Source organism: Microcebus murinus, chromosome 7, assembly GCF_040939455.1.
Source record: "Microcebus murinus isolate Inina chromosome 7, M.murinus_Inina_mat1.0, whole genome shotgun sequence".
Taxonomy (NCBI): Eukaryota; Metazoa; Chordata; class Mammalia; order Primates; family Cheirogaleidae; genus Microcebus; species Microcebus murinus.
The window spans coordinates 17,476,967-17,497,135 of NC_134110.1; the positions used below are offsets into that span (position 1 = coordinate 17,476,967).

At 43.7% G+C, this 20,169-nt stretch overlaps 1 protein-coding gene across 2 annotated transcripts in view; it reads right to left on the bottom strand.

The window, feature by feature from the left end:
- Positions 1 to 20,169, bottom strand: part of PCSK6 (proprotein convertase subtilisin/kexin type 6) — a 165,857-nt gene that overhangs the window by 82,676 nt on the left and 63,012 nt on the right. For both annotated transcript variants that reach the window (XM_076004820.1, XM_012764589.3), the window contains exons 5-6: positions 19,524 to 19,600; positions 17,432 to 17,520 (exon numbers count right to left, since the gene is read on the bottom strand). In XM_076004820.1, coding sequence (XP_075860935.1) covers positions 17,432 to 17,520; positions 19,524 to 19,600 — 166 coding nt within the window. The remainder of the gene's footprint in view (positions 1 to 17,431; positions 17,521 to 19,523; positions 19,601 to 20,169) is intronic.

Consider the following 20,169-nt stretch of genomic DNA (forward strand, 5'->3'; position numbering starts at 1 on the left):
GAGCTCCCGGCCGCCGATAAACATGGTTGACTGACTGGTCCACTCTGAAGATGCATCTGTGAGCTCGAGGTGGAAAGAGTGTTGAGCAGAAGGAAGACAGTTGCTTTGGAGACCTGGTGGCTTTGTGCTGGGGTAAACAACCTGGAGAGTTATCGGGGCTCAATCCCCCAACAGGCAATTCCAACTGTCCACAGAAGCTCCATCCAGAAAACAATCACACAGGTTGGGCTCACTTTAAATAATATATGCAGTCCTACAAAGTCGCCTAAACCCAATAATATTTTAAATGCCCTGCGAGCGCTTGCTGAAATGAATGATTTTACAAGTCTCTTGGCAAAGTTAAAAAAAAAAAAAAAAAACACTACTTTTTTCATAGTGATCCGTCTCTCTCCCCTGTCCCCCGCTTCTAATTTATATCTTGGCTTTCCAAATAACAGGCTTGTATGCGGGAAGGCAAACCTAGCCACAGGCAGGCGGCCCTATAAACTCCACAAGACACAGCATTGCCCCTGAACACTCTCTGAGGAAGCTCGATGTTGAAGGCAATGGGAAGAACACACACCCACACGCTCCAGCACGAGACGCCAGCCGCCCTGCCCGGGTTGTTAACGTCTGCGGAAGGCAGGGGACCGGGACACGCGGGGCCCACTTTTGTTTACTGAGAAGTAATGTGTTTTGCCTTCAGCAAACGAATGGCAACACAGGAGCCAGGAGCGACGAACAGCAGCAAGTAAAATTAGATTGTAGCTTCCTGAGTGTGACAAATAGGCCTTCCCAACAAATTTTGCTCATTAATCTTGAGTTTATTTTAGTAAATCCACAGAGAATTGGGTTTTTTTTTGTTTTTTCAGTAAAACTATAGTACATTCTGTTCTATGAGCAGCCATTCCGGGCCAAGTAAAGTTTCAACAGTTATTCAGAAATGCTACAAACAGAAAAGGTTTCTGTCTACTCTCATTATCACCTAAGACAATAACAGGGCTCTCGAATGGCTAAATATGCCCCCAAGTGACAACCGTGATCTAGGAACACGGTTCTAGGTCTGCCACGTTGTCAAGGCATATCCGTGTTCACCACTGTCACATGATGTGCGTGGAGACCAGCAGGTGACCAGCAAGCCAAGTCTCTCTGGGCTTCCTGCTCTGCTCCTGATCTGACGGAGCCACCCACCTCCTTCCAGGGTGGAAATACAGCTGTGCCCCGTGACGCGCAGTAAACCCAAGGGCCTGTCCTGCCACGGGGCCCTGGATCAAGGAGGTAAGGCCTGCTCTAGGTAGGGTCTGTGCTAACCGTGTCTTTTTACTGTCTGTGCTCTGATGCTTTGACATTTGGGGTCTTGCTGACCTTGGAGAGACGGATCCTTCCACATCTGGCCAACTCCTAGGGATAGTAAATCTGTCTACATCCCAACCACCTCTGTCACTGGGCTCTCATACTCCTGGTCACTATTTCCCTATCCTAGTCACTCTACAGCCAGGTAGCAGGCAACCAGGAGCAGCCCCAATGCCCTAGAGTATTCTGAAATTATTCAAACCAGCTGATTCTAAACTTGCTTGTCGTTGGCCAGGTGCAGTGGCTCATCCCTGTCATCCTAGCACTCTGGAAGGCTGAGGCAGGAGGATCATTTCAGCCCAGGAGTTCAAGACCAGCCTGAGCCCTGAGCAAGAGTAAGACCCTGTCACTACCAAAAATAGAAAAAATTAGCTGGGCATGACAGTGTGCACTTGTAGTCCCAGCTACTCCAGAGGCTGAGGCAGGAGGACCACTTGAGCCCAGGAGTTGGAGGTTGCTGAGAGCTAGGCTGGCACCACTGCACTCCAGCCTGGGCAACAGAGCAAGACTCTGTCTCATTCATTCATTAATAAATAAATAAATTAATTAATAAACTAGCTTTCCCTGCCTCACAAGTTCCTCCCCACAGAAACCACAATGAAGGCTCCTGCCCACATTTCCCCCTCACTTTCTCTCCCTCCTGACCAACCCAAGCACTTACCCGTGTGGCCCTGCATGGTGTAATGTGCCCCAACCTTCGGGGAACCTGGAGCAACAAGCTACCTTTTCAATCAACGGCAAACCTGAATAAGAATGGAAACTACTGTGTATTTTTAAACAGGATTCTCATAATCAGGTCCTGCTGATTCTTCAAAGAATAATAAAAAACTGGAAAAGCCTTAGTCATTGTCTAGAGATTTGGCACCTAGGGATGGAGGGCTGGAGATCACAAGGGAACCGCCCAGTGAGGGCTGGCAGCTTGGGACACAGGACAGAACAGCTCTTCTGAGCCAGACGGAGCACCTCTACATCCACACCACAAGCCAGGATGGCAAGGGACCCTGAGGGGACATGCACTTGCAGAGAAAGCAGACACATGCCCTGAACTGACCTCTGAAGGAGACAAGGAGATGAAAGCAAAAATGAGGCACTGCTGCTGCCATAACACCGGCTGCCCGAGAACTTGTCACTAAGACTTGAACGCGCTCTTTGCTTCTATATCTGTCTGTCTTTCTCACGTACACGCAGGAATAAAGCAACTCCGAGGCAGTGTTTGTGAGGATAACCTCAGGAAGCAAGATCTGTGCACCCCAGCACTCAGAGGCCAGCCTCACCGTCCTCTGGGCGTGGCTGCAGCGGTGCAGCCTGGGGAGGGCGCGGCCACCGGGGAGACACAGGCTGAAGGGGCTACGGCTGGTTCTTGTCCATTTCCTCCTCCCATGGCCCCTGCTTAGCCTGGGCTGCTCAGGCCCAGCAGGTGGGGCCATGGATAAGAACATGGGGGTGAAGGAGGGGAAACGGGGAGCCCGTATGTCCTGACAGCACCAGCTCCTAACATTCACCAAATCTCCCCAAACCCCCCAATGCATTTTAAATCCCACCGCAGTTAAAAATTCACTTGGAGCCTTTGAAGATTAATCTGCAGCTTAAACTGTTCTCTTAAGATGCTCACATGCCTAAACTGCTTAATGGAAACGCTAATGAGACTGAATTCTGTGACTCAGAATTAACATAATTAACCAATTTATGGGCACAGATTAATTTGGCAGTTATGTACTTAACATTTTCATGTTTATGGAAGGAACAACATGATTCAGTTCCCCAAACAAAATATGGAGCAAAAACACCAACAGAAATTTGGCTGTTGCTGTTTACTTTCCCTTTTCAGAAACAAGAGTAAACACAGCCTGAAAAGGCGTGCGTACTTCTCAAGGCCTGGGCAGGGGAGCGTTTCTGTTTGGAAGCATTTGTCGCATGTGTCAGGCTGGAGGGGCGTCCTGGCGGCCTCCAGCTGTTCTGCTCCTCTGCCGCGTGCCCCAGATGCTGCCTGCTCCTCAGCAGCCTTGGGGATCCTGACTCTCGGGCTAGCGATGCTTCTCAAAAACAGGGCAAGCTGTGCCCCAGACAGTGTCCCTCGTGACACCCCTCCTGCCTTAGGAAAATGTCTGAAGTGTGCAGAGCATCGGTGCAGGTGAGGAACTTGTCAAAGGGTAGGCACCTCGTAAAGTTGAAGGGGCTTCCCTGACAGGGCAAGTTCTGCTTAGGCTGGGGCAGCACATCTGGCTCCCCAGTGAGCCTGTCTCGGAGGATGCTGGGTAGGGCACGAAGCCAGGATGACCTGATGCTGTGGACAGGGTCACAGCTTCAGCCTGCAGTCCGAGAGGGGCCTTCACACCTCTGCAGGCCCCAGCAGGAAGGGTTCACCATGCAGCCCACCTTGTAGGTGAGCTGCTGCTGATGGGCTGACAGTGGGTGGAGGGAGCCAAGTCTGAGAGCCCCACCCCCAACCAATGCCAACCAAAAGCAGGTGGACTAAGGGGGAAGGTACATGAGAGAGAACAAGGAGAAGAACATTTAGGGCTGAAATTTTTTTTTTAAAGATTAACAAAGTGAGAGAGCAAAGAGAGGATAAATGAGAAGAGGAGTCAGGAAAGATGACAGCCACCCTCTTGCTTCTTTTCTATGCTGTTCCCATTATCATTATTTTTTAGGCCAGGAGGAAGAAGCAAGGCCAAGTTGATTTGGGAGGAACAGGAATACGGTCAAGAAAAAGAATACACTTGCACATCAGGAAGGCTTCCCTTCTGCTTCTGTTTCTGGCCACTGGGCCTGGTGGCCACTTCATCCAAGTGTCACTAGGGTGAGTGGACAATGACTGCGACTGCAAAGGGGAAATCCAGGCTTCAGGTCAACAGGCCGGAGTTCACATTTTTGCTCCGCCTCCTGGCAGCTGTGCTAACCTGGACGTGGGGACTCACCTCTCTGACTGTTGGTGTCCCCTGGTGTAAAATGGCCAGAGTAATGTCCAACTCACAGACTTGCTCTGAGGATTAGATGCAAAGATGACTAAGAATGCCTGGTGTGGCATCTGGCAACCAACAGCAATCAGTGACAGCTGTTACTATCATCACAATATAAGCACTACGAGGCTTGGACCAAGAAGGAAAACTGAGCACACAGCCAACCTTTGCTCAGAGCACAAAACCTAAGAAATAAAATTTAAAAGAAAAGGAAAAGAACAAATCTGTAACAGCCCTGGAAAATAAGATTAGCACAGGCAAGATGTTCTGAGGAACTGAGGAAGACAGCAAGCAGATGGGAGCAGCCAGCAGGAGGTACCAGTGCCCTGGCGGGAGAAGACTTCTGCTGAGGTGGGACCTATCAGTGAGACCCCAATGGCAGGTGTGCAAGGACAAGAGGGACCCTAAGCAGGCATCAGTGTGAGGAGCTATTTATCCAAAGGTTAATGCAATCAGACAGGGTACCTAGGCCAGAGAGCCAGGATGGTGCCCTGGGAATAGGGAGTCCACCTACTACTCTCCCAGAAGAAATGCTACCCAACAACAGGGCCCCCCCCTCCAACATCACAGAAGGACCCCTGCCATAAGACCAGATGACCACCCCCGGCCAAATGGGGATCTGTGAGCACAAACATGAGCAGACAACCAAGAAGCAGCAAATATTCAAGGAAATCCAATATCAAGAAAGAGAAGTGCCAGATTAAAATGCAAGACAAACGAAAACCAGATGAACCCAAGGAGACAGAGCTAACAGAAAAATTGGAAAAAAACCTTCAAAATAAGTAAGCCAAACACCACACAAAAAAATTGTGACAACACCCCCACCCACGGCAGCAAAGACTGAGTGGGGAGCCTAGACTTTACCCTTGAGAGCATGTAACAAGGTGCCCCCCGCCCCCCGCCGGTCATGTCAGAAAAGAGTAAGTAGGAAGCAGGGCTTTTATCACCACCAAACAAAAAAGAAGCCCACCCCTATGGCGTCAGTGGATATCACATGATGAGCCTGGTTTTCTACCCACATCAGGCAGTAAAAAGGTATCCCTCCCCCTCCTCCCTGGAGTTGTATCAAGAGGCCTGGTGGAGTCAGGATGTTCACCATTGTCCACAGTAATGAGGTAACCTCCACGGTGGTATTGTTGGAGGCACACGGGAGCTGGATGTCCTGCCCCTGCTCAGCACGGGTAAGAAGCCTTCCCGCCCTCAGGTATCAGCAGAGAGTGAATGGGGGACCTAAACACATATCTAAACCTGGCAATCATGAAATGGTGCTCCCTTTCCCTGCCGTAACAGTGCCAGAGTGAGCCTGCTGAAACAGAAGGCTTAAATAAGATCTAGAGTCTCACAGAATAATGCAAAAATGCACAGGTTTGAAATGAAGATCACACATCATACCAAGAACGACTGGGAAGATCTCAAATGCAAGAAAAAAAGAACTGACTGATAATAACACTGAGGTAACAGATATGTTAAAATGATTTGACAGAAAGATTTCCTTTATTATGTTTTTCTTTCATTTACCTTTTTAAAAATTTATTTCTTTTAATTTTTGATTTTTATAAATACATAATAGTTGCACATAACAATAAAAAACCAGAGAACAAAAAAGAAAATGGTAGACTTAAGCCCTAACATATCAATAATTGCATTAAATATAAATGGTTTAAATATAGTAATTAAAAGAGATTGGCAAGGTAAATATAAAAACATGGCCCAAAACTATGCTGTCTACAAGAAACTCAATTCAATTTTGACAACATAGGCAGGTTTAAAGTAAAAGGATGGGAAAAGATATTCAATGCAACCATTAATCAAAGGAAAGCAGGAGTAGCTACATTAATGTCAGATAAAGTAGATATCAGAGTGAAAAATATTTGCCAGTGACAAAGAGAGACTTCTTATCAGCAACACTGGATACTAAAGACCATGGGATAATATTTTAGAAATTTTGAGTGAAAATTATTTTGAACTTAAAAATCAAAACTCACCCAAATTTTTAGGGAGAAAATAAAGACATTTTTAGACTTCAAGGAAAGTCAAAAGTCTTCAGAAAGTTTATTATCTATGTAAACGTTCATATATGTATTCATATATAGCAAGCAATCAAAAATATCTTTTGAAAGAATAAATGATTTAATAGATGAGAAAATATAGTGAAATAAAACAGTAAAAATAATAGATGTAAGATAAAAGAAACAATGGTGGCCAAAAAAATCAATCAGTCTTTATAGTTAAGCTCACAAAATTATTGATGCATAATATAAAACTGTTAACAATAATATGGAGTTAAAATCTTGGATGATCACAGTTTGGGGAAGTGATGAGGGAGAAAAGAAGATGACAAAGAGAAGTGGAGCTACTGTAAGGTTCTTGTTTTGCTCAGGAGAAGGGGATAGCACTGATTAGAAATATAAATTCAAATATATGTGTTTCAGGGTAATAGACAAACAGATTTAGAATATAAAAATTTCAGCCATTAAAATAAAAGCAAACAAAGAAGAGGGAAGAAACTACATCTATCCAGCATAAGGCAGGTAAGGTTATTATATAAAACATATATATAATATATGTACATAATATATGTACATATCATATACTATCATATCATATATGTATATATCATATTATAGATAGCACATGCATATGTATATATCATATTATATATAATATATGTATATATCATATATATATATTACATGTACTATATATGGGAAAGCAAAATACAATAACAGAAATAAATATATCTGAAATAAGCATGTGTGAATATTACAAGTTCTTTCTTTAAAGACTCTTCAGTTGTGTTAAAAAAAATAAATCCAGATATATGCTGTTTTCAAAAACCAAGGTTAAAAATAAGGGAATAAAAATATATGAGGTAAGTGATGATAAATTAATGTAGCTAATTTTATCAGCCAACTACAGGTGTATCAGCCAAAGTATAATTAAAGACAAAAAGCCCGGAATGAGACAAAGATAGAATTTTTATATTGATTAAAGTTTCATTACACCAGGAAGAGATATCTTTTATGCACCTTGTAACATAGCTATAAAATGTATACATCAAACACTGAAGATATTGACAAATCCATAATCATCATGGAGATCAATATCACCTTCTCAGAAATAGATCAGGGAGACAGAAAATAAGAAAGACTCTAGAACTTTTGTATGAACTTGATCAGACACACAAGTAACAAACGCAGATGCCTACAGACACCAGGCAGGTGGACTACCTGGCTGGAGTGTGCAGGTCTGTTAAGACCATGTGGGGAGGGTGAATTGCCCTTTGACTTAGGAACAGCCACTATGCAGCTTTGGCTAACTGTTGCCATGAAGGAATGAGGGCCCACCATGGCCAGAGCTTCTAGTTTTTTTAAAGAAATCCCAAATCTGTATTTTTACATAAAATCTCTTGATTTATAAATGTTCTCTCTAGCTTTTAAAAATACATCCTGTAGGTCAAACAAAACAAGCCTGCAGGCCAAAGGCAGTCTGTGGGCCACCAGCTGCAACCTCTAACCTCATATAGATTTTGTACTCAGTAAGCATAGAATAAAAATACTCTTCAAACTCCCACTGGAATATTTACAAAGTTGAACATGCATTAGGCCACAACAAAAATTCCAAAAGGTAGACAAAAACACAGTCTATGATCCCAATGCAATAAAGTTAAAAATTTGCAACAAAAGGAGCACCAAAAAGTGTATTTATGCAGTTGAAAAATGTTATAAATCCCTTGTTAAAAAAAATCTCCTGGATTAAGGAGAAAAATCAAAGCTGAAATTTAAAATTATTCAAAAATAAATAGCAATAAGAGCACCATATAATTAAACCAGTAATAGAAAAGGAAAATATACAAAACATTTATTTCTTTATTAGAACACATAAAACTCTGAAAATAAAGAACTAAATAAATATCCGAGGAGCTAGAAAACAACAAAAATTAAAAAGCTGAAGGAATTAATAAACAAGGAAAAGTAGAAGTTTATGACATAGAAAATAAAGGAACTCTATCAAAAACCTAGTTCTCTGGACAAAAAATCTATTTTATAGGAAACAGCAATTTTTCATTAATCAAGGGAAAAAGGAGCAATATCACAAATAAGATTTAAAACAATTGTAACTTTAAATTTGAAGAATTTTTTTTTTTAGATGGGGTCTCGCTATGTTGCCTGGACTAGAGTGCAGTGTCATCATCATAGGTCACTGCAGCCTCAAACTCCTGGGCTCAAGTGATCCTCCTGCCTCAGCCTCCCAAGCAGCTAGTACTACAGGTACACACCACCATTCCTGGCTACTTTTTTTTTTTTTTTTTTTTTGTAGAGACTGGGTCTCACTCTTGTCTTGAACTCCTGGCCTCAAGCAATCTTCCCACCTTGGCCTCCCAAAGTGCTAGGATTACAGTCATGAGCCACCATACCTTGCTGAAAATATGTTTTTAAATTGCAAGAATATGGCCAGGCTCACTGGTACATGACTGTAGTCCCAGCTATTCAGGAGGCTGAATTAGGAGAATCAGCCTGGGCAACATAGCAGACCATGTCTCTAAAATAATGCTATGAGAATATCATATTAAATTTATGTCATGTACCTGAAAATCTGGAAAAATGGATGATTTTTCTAGGGAAATTTAATTACCAAAATTTTCTCAAGAGGAAATAGAAAACCTGAATAGATCTAGTCATTTAAAACTCATTATATACAATCAGATTGATTAATCGGCTCTTCAAACACTTCAAAAATCAGGCAACGCCCACAATATATAAACTGTTTCAGAGCACAGTAAAAGAGACAAAGTTTCCCAACTTATTCTACAAGACCAACATAATTCTGCTACTCAAACTGGAGAGAAACATTACAAAATACAGAAACTATAGTTCAATCTGTCTTATAAATAAAGATGCAGGCTGGATGTGGTGGCTCATGCTTGTAATCCTAGCACTTTAGGAAGCTAAGGCCAGAGGATCACGTGAAACAAGTCTGGACAATAGCAAGACCTTGTCTCTACAAAAAAAAAAAAAACCTAAAAAAAGTAGCTAAGCATGGTGGTATGCACCTGTAGTCCCAGCGACTCGGGAAGCTGAAGCAGGAGGACTGCTTGAGCTCAGGAGTTTGAGGTTGTGGTGAGCTATGATGATGCCACAGCACTCTAGCCTGGGCAACAGAGCAAGACCTTGTCACACACACACACAAAAAAGATGCGAAACCATATGTAAAATATTAACAATTGAATTGCAGCAATGTATTTAAAGAACAATACTCATGATCAAATAGAACTTATTCCAAGAATGAAAAAAAGAAAATCTATTAATGTAATTTACTACTTTAAACAGATTACACAATAAAGTTGAAAAATGATATAATCATCTCAATACATGCTTTAAAAAAACAGCATGTAAAAAATTCAACATCCATTCCTAATCAAATCTCTTAGAAATCTACGAATATAATAAAATTTCCTTAACATGATAAAGAGTAACTATAGGAAACGTTTAAAGATATCTACAAATGGTATAAAACTAGAAGCAGAACCTATAAACCACCACTATTCAATATTCATCAGTAGACCCTTAAGGTAAGAAAAAGAAATAAGAGTTATTAATATTAAATAGATAAAACCACCATTATATTTAAAGATATCTATTATTTACATCTATCTAGAAAAGCCAAGAGAATCAAGGGAAAAACAATAGCATCAATAGAGTTCAGTAAGGTGGCCAGAACTAAAAACCAACACACAAAAATCAATAGCTTTCCTATATCCATTTCATTGATGACCAATTAGAAATATAATTTTTTTAAAAAACCAACCTAGATATAAACCTAATAAGAAGCGCATAAGATCGATATGGAGAAAGTGATAAAACTTTTTTAAATGATGCAAAAGAAGACCTGAATGAATAAAAACATACCATGCTCCTGGGTGGGAAGACTCAATATTGTAAAGATGTCAATTCTCCCCCAATTAATCTATAATTTCCATGCAATTCCAATCAAAATCCCAACAGGATTTTTTATGGAACTTGACAAGCAGATTCTCAAGTTCATCTGAAAGAGAAAATGTGCAAGAATAGCCAAGAAGTTTTTGAAAAAGAACCATAGAGAAAATTTGTCCTATCATTTATCAAAAAACAAAAACCAAAGATAAAAATTCTCTTAAAGTATAATAATTAAAAGTGTGGTATTTTTAGGGCTTATAAAGAAATAGACTACTGAAATATAAGGGAGGACCCAGTGTCCACATGGGAATCTAGGATGTGACAAGGGCAGCCTTGGGAGATGACTGAATACTAATTGGGGGGGGGAATGCAGCTATATCTCTCTTTCATACTATTCATAATAATAGTAAATAATAAATAAATTTCATGTGGATTTAAAAGATAAACAGAAAAGACAAAAACCATGAGCGTTTTAAGACAAACTATTGTTCTAAGACTAAGTTTTTAGAGGAAATACAGGAAAATGGGCCTATTATCTTGGGCTTTTCTAAGCAAGATCCCAAGCCCATGGATCATAAAAGGAAGCTGAACAAATTTTAAACAGATTTTTATTGAAATATTTCACATAGAAAAAGGGCATAAACCATCAACATACAGCTTGACAACTTAAAAATAAAATGAAAATTTCACTACAATGAGAGACATCAGGGACTTCCGGTTAACATGCAAGAGTCCCCACTCTCCTCTCTGAAAACAGTGAGGATGACATGTGCCCCTGTGGGGTCCTGAGATGGCATCCTTTCTCCCCAAGGCAGCTGATGCATCCAAGGGCAGTATGACTGGGGGCACAGGGGGCCGGAGGAGTTTGTTTATAAAGATATAATTTGGACAGTTCCACTACTTTTCTCATTTGATTTAATTATTTTTATATGTCAAAACTTATATATGAAATGGGCAGTTTTACAAAGAAGTTGGCGAAAAATAATTATCCAATTTATATAAATATGTAATCAAATTTTTAGGATCCCATCTGCAGTGATTTTAAACTAGGTCCACATACTTTTTGACACTTTTCGATTCCAAAGGTGCGGCCAAATTTCTTTCCCCTTGAGTGTATGTTAGACTTAATGATCCATTTCTAATTGAATATATGGCGGAAGAGATGGGGTGTGACTTCTGAGACTACTAGGTCATAAAAGACATTGCTGGTTCCTCCTTGTTTTCTCTCTTGAATCACCTGCAATGAGGAAGCTAGCTATCGTGTTTTGGAGCAACCCTATGGAAAGGTCAGATCTCCTGCCACCAGCCAGCAAGGAATGGAGGACTCCAGCCAACAGCCCGGTCAGTAGCCCTTCTTGGAAGTGGATCGTCCAGCTTCGGTCAGGCCCCTACTACAGCCAGTAGCCAACAATTTGACTGTCACTTTATGAATGACCCCGAGCCAGAACCATTCAGCTAAAGCACTCTCTGTTCTGGATAACAAATGTTTGTTGTTTTAAGCAGCTACATTATGCAATGACTATCATGCCGCCATAGATAACTAATACACAATCTAATTGATAAAGAAATATAAACCACAAGCTTTCGTTTCAACAGTGGCAGAGTAGCTCATACGAGAAGAACTCTTCTGCAGCTAATAATTATAAACTCTGGACAAAATATTTATTTAGAAAAACCCAACTTTTTAAGAGCATTTGGAGAGCAAGCAGAGACAGGCAGGGCATTCAATTCTTGAAAGAAGGGAAACCATACTGGGGACTATCCAAGTTTACAGGACTTTTCCTCTGAGGAAATGTCCCATTTCTCTTAGTCTGTCCAGAGGCTAGAACTTAATCAGGAACATGTGATTGACCACCAGAGCAGCTAGAAGTTGAGAGGAGGAATCTCAGAAAGGAGAGAGCTACCAAGGAGAACAGAGAAACTCCCCTCAACCACTTGGTTGCCCTCTGAACTACATATGGGCGACACTCTAAGAAATCTGGTAGGAAAACAACAGCTGAAAGGTGGAATGAGCTGAGCAGATATTTCAGCCACTGCCCACTGCAGGGGAGTCAATTTGGAGTTTGAGTCCTGCTGAGTTAGAGGTCTTGGTGAGTATTCCAGGCTTTCCATTGAAATTCAAAAAGGGCTGATGGTCTAAGAGTAAAGACTACCCTGAGATAAGGGATTTTTCCTGAGGCCACAGACAAATTAGAAAGCGACCAACCATAAAAAAATGAATAATGGAGTCTCCACCAGTTCAAATTTAACTGACTGCTAGAACAAAACTGATAACTAGAATATACTTAGAACTCACGAAAATTAGGAAGAAAAAATCAAATAACCCCATTAAAAAGTGGGCAAAGGACTTGAACAGAAATTTTTCTAAAGAAGACAGAAGAATGGCCAACAAACATATGAAGAAATGCTCAACATCTCTAATCATCAGGGAAATGCAAATCAAAACCACAATGAGATATCACTTAACCCCAGTGAGAATGGCCTTTATCAAAAAATCTCCAAACAATAAATGCTGGCGTGGTTGCGGAGAGAGAGGAACACTCCTACACTGCTGGTGGGACTGCAAACTAGTTCAACCTCTGTGGAAAGCAATATGGAGATACCTTAAAGCGATACAAGTGAATCTACCATTTGATCCAGCAATCCCATTGCTGGGCATCTACCCAAATGATCCAGTGACACTCTACAAAAAAGACACCTGCACTCGAATGTTTATAGCAGCACAATTCATAATTGCAAGGCTGTGGAAACAGCCCAAGTGCCCATCAATCCAAGAATGGATTAATAAAATGTGGTATATGCATACCATGGAGTACTATTCAGCTCTAAGAAACAATGGTGATATAGCACATCTTATATTTTCCTGGTTAGAGCTGGAACCCATACTACTAAGTGAAGTATCCCAAGAATGGAAAAACAAGCACCAGATATATTCTCCAGCAAACTGGTATTAACTGAGTAGCACCTAAGTGGACACATAGGTGCTACAGTAATAGGGTATTGGGGAGGTGGGAGGGGGGAGGGGAGCGGGTATATACATACATAATGAGTGAGATGTGCACCATCTGGGGGATGGTCATGATGGAGACTCAGACTTTTGGGGGGGGGAAATGAGCATTTATTGAAACCTTAAAATCTGTACCCCCATAATATGCCAAAATAAAAAAAAAATTAAAAAAAAAAGAGTATTCAAAGACAACAGAATCCAGAGTCTCCACAATGTAACATAACAAAGTCTACTGAATAATAAAAATTACTAGATGTGCAAAGAAACAGGAATATATGACCCACTGTACAGAGAAAAGTCAATCATTAGAAATATACCCATGAATGGCCTAGGTATGGGAATTAGTACAAAAGACTTAAAGTAACTCTTACAAACTTGTTAAAGAGTCTAAAATAAAAGATAGATACTATGGGTGAAGAGATGGGGACTCTCAGGAGAGATCTGAAAATGGTAAAAATCACCAAATGGAAATAAATCACAGAAAAGTACAATATCTGAAATTTTAAAAAATCATTGGAAGGGATTAAGAAGAGACTAGACACACAAAAAGAATGCATTAGTGAACCTGAAGTGCAATAGAAATCATCTAATTTGAAACACACAGAGAACAAAAGACTTTAAAAAACAAGCAGCACTTCAATAACCTGTGAGATGTATCAAGCAGTCTAACTACTATAACTGGTGTCCAAGGAGGAAAAAGAAAATGGAATTGAAAAATATTTGAAGAAATAATGACAAAAATATTTCCAAATGTGGTTTAAAAAGAACCACCCACTAAGAAGCATAGCAAACCCCAAGCTGGAATTAATATGAAGAAAATTACACAAAAAGAATTGCAGTAATGGGCAAAGCACAGATAGAAAAAACCATTAAAAGCAGCCAGAGGAACAAATCACATTACATAAAGGGGAGCAACAATAAGAATGACACCTGAGTCATCATCTGAGATAACTGATGCCACTACACAATAGAATAACATCTTCAAAGTGTTGAAAGAAAAACATGTCAAGTCAGAAAGCTATGATCAGCAAAATTTCTTTTGAAAATGAAGATGAAGTAAAGATTCTTTCAGATAAAATCCAAGAGAACTTCTCATCAGCACACCCAAATCTCAAGAAATACCAAAAGAAATTCTCCAGGCTGAAGAAAATGGAAGCAAGATGCAAATCTGAAGCTAGGGAAAGTAAGGAAGAAGACTGCGAATGGTACATATACAGGTAGATATATTTCTTTTCATAAGTGTTTTAATGTCAGCCAAGTGTTTAAAACAAGAATAAATAGCAATGCACTGAAGGTTTATAACTTATGAAAATATATAAAACAACTGCACAAAGGATGAGAGTGAGTGTGAACTGAAACAACCTGTTTCAGATTTATACATTATACATGTAGTAGTATACTATTAATTCCGGATAGATTGGGATAAGTCCAGATATACATTACAATCTCTTGAGTGCCAACTATAACAAACAGAAAAAAATGTTATCAAAGGTATAACACTACGGTCAGCTCTAGGGACATCTCAGAGGGATTCCCTGCTCTGTGTGCCAGCACATTCAGAGAGAAAGGCTATGTTAGGAACACCCAAAGGTTGGCCCACCCAGAGGGGTGGGCTTGGAGGGAGAGGCAGGAGGAAGAAGTGGCTGCCTGCATAGAAAGGATGAAGCTGTGTACAGCAGCTTTGAAGCCACTGGCTGTCACAGGATCCCTGGGTCAAGGCAAGTCTCCACCCCACCCCTGCCTTTCCGAACAGCCCATTTCAGGTCCCCTGTCTCTACGTGGCATGCTTCACCCCAGGTCTGTGCGGCAGACCCCACTGTTCGCTCAGCAGGCCCACATGCAGTCAAATCCTCCCACATCAAACTCAAGCCATGCTCTCATGCTTCTGCTCTCACTAAGAGCTTGCCCTGCGCTCTTGTGGTTCCCTGCCTGCCCCCCTCATGTCAGCACGTGGTCCTGTATTGTCTTCCATATTGGTCCCCTCCACAGACATGCCGAGCTCCCACCTAGAGGTCCCAAACTGTGTCTGTCACCTCCTTCTTCTCTCCTTCAATGGCTGGTCCAGGATCATATGTGCAACACACACCCAATAATATTCAATGCATTAATTAAAACATATTCCTGTCCCCAAGCCCAGCAAGTAGCGGCACTCTCTCCAGATTTTGGAAACTTGGACAATTATGCAATGAGTGCAGAGCTACCTAATGAAAACAAACTATATTTACCGTCCACCTTCTCTGGGAGGATTTTTATGTACCTTCCTTCCACTGACTCCTCCCCACAACCCACAATACAGGTGTTACCTACCTGCGTGATCCCCGAGAGTCCGCTAAACCAGCACTTCTCAAACTGTCCTTTGTAGACAAATCCTCTAGGGATCTTGTTATAATGCAGATTCTGACTCAGTAGGCCTGGGATGGGGTTTTTGCATTTTTAACACCTCCCAGAGGATGTCAGTGCTGCCAGTCTAGGGGCTCTCAGGAGCAAAGCTCACACAGCCCCAAAGGTGGGGTCAACCCCCTCACTCAAAGCAACACAGACCATTTTTATTCTCCCTCTGAGAGTTTCAGCAGGAGTGCTGGCAGAGCTCAGCGACTGCCTGCAGAGTCACCCTGGGCCTGGGGCTTCACACGTGGTGTCTGACTTCATATCATAACACACCTGGGGAGGCAGCTTCAGCATTGCCATGTTCCCCGGAGGTGAAGAAACTGGTTCAGTGAAGTTATGTGAGCTGTCTACAGACACACAGTCAGGGAGAGGTGGGAGGGGAACTGGTACCCAGGTGAGCCTGACTCCATGGCTCATGAAGGGACTTCTCGGGCGTCTTCACTCGTTACCAAAGGCTCCAAGGAGAACGTATACACCTCAACGTACAAGAACTTTCCACAAAGGAGAGAGGCCGGTTGATAGAGTCTCTGGATTTACTCACAGAACATGCCCATGGGGACTAATTCTATCATAGAATGACAAGTCCCAGCCACCTCAAAGATTTCCAAGGGAAAAGGCAGGCAGAGAGTCCTAATTAAGGAAAAGCTGAGGACCCTCTTTTTGACAATCAAGTTTTCCTAAGGACTGGTGATCCAAGGAACCCCTGATCCAACCTTCCCACCGTATGCTGCTTGTAAGTGGAGCTGCGGGGCTGCAGCTGCCGTCACGAAGGCTCCGTGGCAGAACAGCAGTGGCCTGGAAGGGTGGCTTCCCACCATGGCCATCTGAGTGACCACGAGCACTTTCAAACCAAGAGGCAGAGAGGACTCCAGGGTGAGATTGGCACTCCCTGGTGGCTTTCTGGCACCCCGCCTTTCTGCCCTCACCTGCTCAGTTCCTTGTCCAGTGATGTGCGCCTAGTGGGGAATACTTGGGGACTGAGCCATCACAGTGCCAGGCTCCAGTAGGGACCAGGAAGACATGTGACTCTACTACGGTGCCCCATGCTGGCAAGGGCAGCTTGACCCACCAATACGAGAAGCTAAATGACAAAGCCAGACACACGTGGGGTCAGGCACTGCTCCCTAAATCACTGGAAGCGTTGACAACCCGGTGAACAAGATGGGGTACAGCTGGACTCAGGGAGCACTTCACAGAAGAGAGTCAGCATGAGTGGCTGTAGTCACAGGGGGGCTGAGCCAAGGGGAGAAGCGGGGAAGGCAGGGCTGGGAGTGGTTCAAGCCCAGACATACACAGGGAAGACAGGGCTTGTCTGCAGGGTACTCATACTACGACAAATGTCCTCTGGCTAAGGCCAAGGGCAGGGACAGAGGAGAGCCAGCAGGCTTGCGTGGGAGCTGGGACCTAGGAAAGGCTTTTGTCCTAGGTAAAGACTGTAACTGTGTCTGGGAAGTGACAGGGAGCCCCTGAAGGACTGTGAGCAGGGGACCTCACACAACCTGTCAGGAGGGATGCTCTGGGTGCTGGCAGGAAGTCAGCAGCCAGGCTGGCAGGACCAGAGGAGAGAAAGGGGGCAATTCTGTCATCGATGGGACCTGCAATGGCTTTTCAGGCAAAACCGTGAGCAATTCCTCTGTCTCGGGGCCCCAATCACCGTGTGCCAGCTGCCTGGGCCATGGCACAGATGGCACGGCTGCCTCCAGCCCAGGGGCCTGACATGGCCGAGGCCAAAGGATGGAGGCTGCTAAGACCAGCAGAAGGGAGCTCTCCAGCCCCCCCGCCCCAGGCCCTGCAGCTCCCAGGCTTACCTCCTATTTTTGCATTGTATGCAATGCCCACGATGCAGTAAGAGTTGTTTGCTGAAGCGGCAACCTCTCCCGCACAACGAGTACCATGTCTGAAGCAAAGGAAAAAACGAAGTTAGGACCCAGCCCAGCAAGCTCTACTGGATTCCGCGCATTGCTCAGTTCTCAGGCAACAGGACAGTCAGCTGTCCTGGCCTGAAGCATGACATCAAAGCCCATTTCTGAGTGTCCTCCTTGCGGGGAGCATCCACTCGGGCTTGGCACAGCCCTTCCTGCCCCCTGCAATGGCAAGCGCTTGCTCACGGGTTGTCTCTGCCAGGATGCTGCCCTGACCCCCAAGCTGGAGTCAGGGCGCCCGTGGCCCTGTGCCTCCCTGCTCCCAGCACCTGTGGTTGGCACACTGCCACTGCTGTGTGCAGGGTGGGCGCCATGGTGCCTCAGCCCTGTGTCTCCCACGACCTAAAACACGTTGCTCAGCAAGCACAGGTGCGGCATCCACTCTTGCCTGACCAGCGGCATGGAAAAAAGAACAAGAGGTACTCTGTGTCGCATGTCTCTTCCCCCATGCACCTACAACACCATGCTCACCCAGAGACACCCCCGCTTCACTTCTACTGCCGTTTAAGCGGGAACCGAGAGAGAACGCGCTAAGCTGAGCACTCAGCAGCAGCTGGGGGACTATGAAGGAATTACCAGAAAAACAAATTGCTTTCCTCAGTAATGACCCCAATTTCCAATGTGCCAAATCCAATCAATTCCTCTGGCAGGGACCAAAATATGGGCAACTTTAAACAGCACATCTTTGAGAAGAGTCCACAGGGGATGCAAATCATTGGTTCAAATTTAAAGCCGCCGTCTGTGTGCTAGCCCTTTGGAAGGAGACATCCGTTGTCCTCTGGAACCCGCAGCCAGGGCTGCTCTGGGGTCACGTAGCTCCATGGCTCATGACGGGAGTCAGTCCCGCCCTTCAAGGGTCACTGCATGGTATCTGGATCATTCCTTCCTGCCTCTCTGCTATGTGGCCATGATCAGGCCCCTCTGCCCCAGGCGTCCTCTCTGCTGGCCGGGAAGGGCACCTTGGGACGTGCGAGGCTGGAGCCTCTGTGGCCCTGGGGGAGCTCTGCAGCCTGTTGTGTCGAACCCATGGGCCGAGCGTCCCTGCACAGCACGGTGTGGGCACCGGTGTGCAAACCTCAGAATCGAGTCAAGCACAAGCTAAAATACTACGGTGGGAGGACGGACCTTGGCAAGTGTCTTGTCAACAGCAAGGAAGAACGAAAGGGCTTTTGTTATTTTCCTCTAAATATGTTAAGAAGAATGGTAAGAGCTCAGGGCATGGGGCAAGCAGGTATAGCAAACAAATGCCCAGGAGCAACCCCAGGGCTGCCATTTACACTACACAAGTCACCCGGTCTCTCTGGACCCCACTGCCTACATGTGCAAAATGATGGTGACACAACAACCCCTGTCCCCCATCATTTCCTAAGCACCAGCTGTATGCATTCTTCACACATCAGCTTACTGACCCCTTCGTCAACTCTGCAAGGTAGGGGGCGTCATTGCCATGGAGAAGCTTCTGAGACACCTAAGACACGGAGTCTCAACCAGGTCGCCCACCGCACACAAAGCCACACCGCCAGTAAGGGAGCTGGGATCTGAACCTGGATGTGCCCAGCATCACTCATGCCCCTCATGCCCCTTCTGCCTCTCTCATAAGGTCACAGACAGTCACAGAAGCATGTGACCTGTGTGCTCAAATAGACCAAACTGCTGTCTTAACACAGCTGGTCATAGAAATCGCTAGACTGAAGGGTTATTCTCTGAAAATATTCCAAGAAGTCTGGAAATAGGAAAACTATCAAGCATCCATTTCTAGCCGAACAGCAGTGGCTAAATGCACAGGAGCTGGCTGGTGCCTTAAGAGCTGTGCCTGGCGTGGTTTGTGACTCCTAGATAAGCCAGCCCAGCCCCCGGGCGAGGAAGAAGTGCTGACACCTGTCACCTCTCCAGATCCCTTGTGTGGACATTCAACTGCAACTCTGCAGGGAGAGGAGAAGGGAAGAGAAGCGAGGGAAGAGGAGACAAGGCAACGTACTTATTTTCATTGCTGGCATCATATCGTGGAGATGGGTCATAATCATTTCCATTGACATCATAGCTTGCAAAGGAATCCTGAGAAATTAAATCTTAATGAGTGAAAAGCAATGGCACAGCACATTACAACCCTGTTTTAAATCGTTCTTATGCCCTATCGGAAAATAGAGAAAACCACACAGAGGGTTTCTCTCTTACTGTAACTATCATCTTAAACATTTTTTATTGCAGTAAAATATACATAATATGAAATTTACCATCTTAACCATTCTTAAGTGTCCAGTTCAGTGGCATCAAGCACATTCACACTGTTGTGCAAGCATCACCACCATCAAGCTCCAGAACTCTTTTCATCTTGCAAAACTGAAACTCTGTACCCATGAAACAGTAACTCTCCATTCCTTTCTCCCAGCCCCTGGCAACCACCACTCCACTTTTTGTCTACTAATTTGGTTACTCGAAGTACTTCATGTAAGTGGAGTAAGTATTTGTCCTTTTGTGACTGGCTTACTTCACTTAGCATAATGTCCTTCAAATCCATGTTGTCCCATGTGTCAGAATTCCCTTAATTTTATATTTTTAACAGCCATGTTTTTGTTTACATACTTGTAAATAATAGTATTGATATAATTTTGTATCCTCTTTTT